At 27.3% G+C, this 6,210-nt stretch overlaps 1 protein-coding gene across 1 annotated transcript; it reads left to right on the plus strand.

Annotated features, from left to right (window-relative positions):
- Positions 1–212: 212 nt before the first annotated feature.
- On the plus strand, positions 213–2,699 carry LOC149198447 (uncharacterized). The gene is made up of 3 exons (XM_089399279.1): positions 213–418; positions 505–634; positions 1,852–2,699. Exons 1-3 carry the CDS (start codon positions 286–288, stop codon positions 2,648–2,650), a joined length of 1,062 nt encoding a protein of 353 aa, XP_089255405.1. The 5' UTR covers positions 213–285; the 3' UTR covers positions 2,651–2,699.
- Positions 2,700–6,210: the final 3,511 nt, after the last annotated feature.

The raw sequence follows: 6,210 nt of genomic DNA on the forward strand, positions 1-6,210 counted from the left end.
GCGTTGATTGACAAGAAAGTCTAATACCAAATTAGGGTTTAGGGTTTGCCATTGTTTTCAATATTGTCGGAAGATTCCGTCGGCATGGAAGTATAATGCAAGTTTCCATGTCGGCGACGCTAACCTACTTAGGGTTTTTTTGTATAAAAATATCGACGTGATGAAAATTCAAACATAGAGTCATGATTCTCCCAATCAATCTCTCAATCAAATTCAGCGTGGAATCGCTATCCAGAAGATTGCAGACCACGTATTAATTGAAGAGAATCAGTGGGTTCAGAGGTCATGGGCTGCCATTCTTGCTGTGAGAAGCAGAAATTCAAGAAAGGGTTATGGTCTCCGGAGGAGGACAGATTATTGAAAGCTTATGTTACAAAATATGGGCATGGGTGCTGGAGCTCAGTGCCCAAGCAAGCAGGTAAGCAGCTCCTGCCATGTAGATTTCAAATAGATAGAGTCCAGAAAGTGACAATTGTTTAACTGGATTGTCTTCATTGTTGAAAGGGTTGCAACGATGTGGAAAGAGTTGCAGGCTTCGATGGATCAATTATTTGAGGCCAGGTCTGAAACGAGGCAGGTTCTCGTTGCTTGAAGAGAGAACTATCATTGAAATGCATGCTGTTCTTGGAAATAGGTACCATATCTGTTGTTATTAAAGGTTTTTTCAGTTTATTTAACAAGTTGCAAAGAGAGTTTTGAAATATTATTGAGACCGCTCTTTTTGAAATATTATTGAGAACAATCTCTATTATGGACGGAATTTGTTTTGTAAAAAAACAATTTTATGTAAATATGAGTATGCTTTTTTAAGAGTTGATTTTAGTTAATTTAATATATTTTTATTTATAAAATAATTTATTTATAACCATTATTAAATATTCATTTTTTTTTATATAGAGTATAATTGATTTTTATATTTTCCAATAATTTCATCCCTATATGAATTTGTCTGAGTTGGATTAATGTTTTGAAATGTTTTATTATTATTGTTATTTTGTTTTATTTAATTTAATTTGATTTTATGTAATAAAATTTTCGATGTGTAAGAATATTAAGTATAGTTTCAAGATTTAATAAAAGGGAATTTTTTTTGTTTAAGGTTGTGATTAAATTTATTAAGTTATTTTTATTTTATAAATTAAGATTTGTGGTCATTTGTATTATTAGTTTAGTTAGAAAAACTACTTCTAATTTAATATTTAAATTGATGTAAATTCTATTATTATATTTATCTCTCTTGTTTGCGTTAGTGTTTTAAGAATATCTATATTCATCAACCATCTAATTTATATGAGTAAACTAATTACTAGAACAACTATATAAAATAAATAGTTAATAACAACCCATAAACATGATACTATGATAAGTATCAAAAACATTTATAAATAAACAAAAATGAATTAAATTAACTTATTTTAAATTATATATATATATATATATATATATATATAATTTAGTTAGTAACAACCCTAAACATGATACCATGATAAGTATCAAAAACACTTCTTAAAATAAACAAAAATGAATTATATTAACTTATTTTAAATTATATCTATATCTATATCTTTATATATATAATTAATATTTATATATGACATGTTTCAATTAAATTGAAAAGTAAAAAAATATTCTAATTTTTTAAATACATTTCAAATTTCCCTAAATTGTTTGTATTGTATTGTTTGTATTGTAATGAATTATAAAGCGCCTCCCTACTCTCCCCCTCTTTGCTACAATACCTATTGCGTTATAAGTTTGTTTTCATCCTTACATAATATGCAACTTCTTTCTTTCTGTCAGAGATCCCTGAGGTCTTCTGCCAACGAGTTAACTTCATGGGTTATGTTGCAGGTGGTCGCAGATTGCAAGGCAATTGCCTGGGCGAACTGATAACGAGATCAAAAATTTCTGGAACTCCTGCATAAAGAAGAAATTAATTCACATGGGAGTAGATCCCAACTCTCACAGACTTTTCAACGATTCCAATGGCTGCCCTGACGAAGATCCAGGCAAAATCAAAAGAACGTCCATGAACAAGCCAGAATACGCTTCAAGTGAAGATCATTTTGGTTCAGAAACATTGGATTTTGACTGTTTCCAAAAATTAACATGCACCCAAATGGCTGCATCTGAAGTAAGGCCACAGGATCAATTATTAGAATCTTTCTTTCCTGAAGTCATGGAAAACCAGCAAACAGCACACCAAGATACCCCAGCTTTTAGCCCTGAAAATTCCAGCAATGTCACAGTGTTTGATGAGGACTTCAGAGCACTACATGATCTAACATCTCATGAAATGTGGATGTGTGGAGGAATTATGAGTGTAGACCCATTAATTGGCATAGAGCCAAAATCCATGACCACAGAATTTGCAGCACCTACAACCATGTGCATGCCCACCAGCTTGTTGACAGATTACAGAGCAAGGACTAGCAATCCCTTAGCAAACATAACACCAGAATGCCTGCAACTCACATACAATAACCCCAACACAGAAGATCTGTCCTGCGTACTCCACCAAGCAGCTGGCAATTATTGCACTGGAGCAGCTCCGTATCTGTTGAATTATAAAGCATGTTATAGGAATAACAATACAGGTTCTACCAGTAGAATAGGTACTACAAACTGTATGAATGATATATTCCCATAGACTGGAATATTTCCAGACCCAGAAAATATTGAAATCGAAAATAAAATAAATCTGCAGCTAAAACTGAATTTTTGCAAATTGGTTTTTATTCTAAATGTCTGATAATAGTACGCAACATCATATGAGGACTGAGATCCCTCTGGCTTAGTCTTCTTGTCTGCAATATTCATGTTCGAAATCTCCATTATGTTCTGCATGTCCTCGCTTTTTATATGATTATCATATTCTATGTGATTTTATCAAATTGAAAACAAAATTATATATTATCAAAACTCTATTACCGGTTTTATTGATGCAAATCAGTGCATACTCATTTTAATCATTAATTTAGCAAGCCTGCATTGATTATTCATATGGCAAGCATGTAGTGACAATATCAAGTTATTGATTTAGCAAACATGTATCGAGAGTACTCTCATGTTTTTGAGCTTCGATTTATTTTAAAGTGTAATTATTTTATTTAGGTTGGAAAGTAAGAGTGAAATATTTTTAATATATTTTTTTTATAATAAAATTAATTTTAGTATATTATTGATATTTTATCATGTTTTTAATTAAAATTAATTATATTTTTATTTTTATTTTGAATTATAATTAATAGTGTAATTTTAATTATAAAATATTTTATTTTTATTTTAAAATAGACGTGTTAATTTGAGAAAAAGAATCACACCTCATTTACTAAACTATAATATGTGTCTCAACATAATTACACATACAAAAATATATATAGAAAATAAAAAAAAAATGTTCAAACACAACATTTACATATGCCATTTGAAATAGAATTTGAAAATTGAAATATGCCATTTCAAATAGAATTTGAAGATTGAAATTAACAACAAGCTAAACAAAAGAATTATATTATTTTTCTTATAGGAAAGAGTTCATATGACCTTGACAAGCATTAAAGAACCCTCAATAACGTTTATTTTGATACATGTATAATTGTAAACATCAGTGAAATAATGGTTACAACAATTAAACAATTACTTTTTTATATGACAATTAAACAATTACTTTTTTATATGATAATAATAAGGAGGAGGGTGGGAAGTTTATTATGGGATTGTTTTTGGAAACTACATTATAGAGAAAATGATAAATGGAGAGTAGAAAGTTTATTATGAATTTGAAAACAATTGTAAACTATTATTTATTTAGCTTTGGGACAAGAAAAAGCTCCTCTTTAATATTTTTTCACTTATATTGATGTGAAGTTTGGGGACTCAATCTATTATCTTATATTGATGTGAAGTTTGGGGACTCAATATTGATGTGATGTGAAGGAAATCATCTTATCTTATCATTTTTATAAAAACAAGTCTTCCTCCTATTTAGGCCATGACCATGACTAAGTACTTAATATAGGGGAATAAGATAAATAACGTCATGGGTAAAAAGGGATTTCTCAAAATTGCTTGAAACTCAACCCCTCAATCAATCTGGGATGACATAAAATTCTAAGTCTTGGCTAAATCAATGGGGAATATAGGAAGTTGTCATTCTATAAATAATTGTTAATATTAAAAATATCACGACACCTAAAGTATATGGAGAATTTTTTGTGTGATGAAGCTTTAGAGGGTTGAGAAAATTAAGCTAATACAAGGAAGTAGTCAACCCCTTTCTAGAAGATCAAAAGAATTTATTGGTTTTGACTAGCTCAAAGGAAAAAATTAACATTGTTAAAACTAGCACAACCATATAAATTGAATGGTTGGTAAATGAAGATAAACATCAATCCATGATAGGCATCAAAATGTTTACCCCAAAATAAATTTAAAAAAAATCATAAAAATTAACTAAATAATAACTTTATTTTAAATTATTAACATTATTAGTTATAAAAAGAATTAATATCTGAATTAAAAAATATACTTAACCATGGAGATTCACCCCAACATAACCATATAAATTCTTAACTTAAGTAATTTTTCTTACAATATCATGGGATGAAAAAATATATCCTCTTTTCTATAATAAGAAGATTGAAGATGAAAAATAATTTCTCTTAAAGTACCTGTGAATATCAAATTCAAATTATAATTTCAAAATACATATCACAATACCAACCTTCCTTGTCTTTAGAATCATAAAAATCAAATTCAAATCATAATTTCAAAATACATATCACAATACCAACCTTCCTTATCTTTCCGATCATAAAAATTATAAAAATTTCAATACTGTTTGATATTTTTTGAAGGCAAAAATAAAATTTAAATAAAAATATCCAATAAGTCTACTATCAATAGACATTAAGCATTATAGTGATCATCATCATCATCAAGTGAATTTCCCTATTATCCACTAATTTAACTAGGATTGAACATATTTATACGTGTAGTTCTTGTGAAACTTCATATGATTTCACTTGATTGAAACTCATTTAAAAATTTTCTTAGCTTTCATATTAATTGTTGTGTTTATATTCTGTGTTTAATAATAACTATACTAATAAATGTTTTGTGTTTATATTATAAGTGCTTAATCATAATTATACTTTTAAATGTTTTGTGTTTATATTATAAGTTTTTAATTATAATTATACTTTTAAATGTTTTGTGTTTATATTATAAGTTTTTAATTATAATTATATTTTTAAATAAGAATATTTTTTATTTTTAATAAATATATAGTTTTGTATATATTAGTAATTAGTACAATCACATTTTTAATGTAATAAATATAGGTAATAGTTTTATAAATATAACAAAAAAATTATTGCAATAAGAAGAATGTCTTATTAATGTATACATTTACTTGATTAATCATATATAAAAAAGTTATGGGCCAATTTTAACTTGAGTAAAACAAAGGAATTACAGATCTTGTAAAATAGACCATTTCACTAAATACAAATTTTTTATTTGAATAATTTAAATCCCTAGGAAATTGACACTGTGGCATGATTCTAATTTTATTTGAGAAAAAAGGAATTACACATCTTTTTGTAAAATGGACCATTTTGCTAAATAAATTTTTTACTATATATTAATTACCCATCTTATTGTAAAATGGACCATTTTGCTAAATAAAATTCTTATATCAATTTCCCCATCTAATTAGAATATAAGCTTATTACAATTGGAATAATTCAAATCCCTATGAAGTGATTTATGGTTTTTTAGACATCTGTTATTGGTCAATGGTATTGTATTAAAGCTTATTTATAAATTAAGAATCTCCATGGACTTGTGGGGATAAGTGTTTTGATGTTTACTATGGATTGATGTCTAGAGGTTTACCAATCATTTAATTTATACAGTTGTTAGCAATTTTTACTATATATTAATTACACATCTTATTGTAAAATGGACCATTGTACTAAAAAAATTGCTTATATATTAATTACACATCTTATAGTAAAATGGACCATTTTTCTAAATAAAATTTTTTTATATCAATTTCCCCATCTAATTAGAATATAAACTTATTACAATTGGAATAATTCAAATCCTTATAAAGTGATTTATGATTTTTTAGACATGTGTTATTGGTCAATGGTATTGTATTAAAGGTTATTTATAAATTATGAATCTCCATGGACTTGTGGG

The sequence above is a fragment of the Pinus tabuliformis genome, chromosome 2_1 (genome assembly GCF_031772625.1).
Source record: "Pinus tabuliformis cultivar Carrire ecotype Pingquan chromosome 2_1, CPIR1, whole genome shotgun sequence".
Lineage (NCBI taxonomy): Eukaryota > Viridiplantae > Streptophyta > Pinopsida > Pinales > Pinaceae > Pinus > Pinus tabuliformis.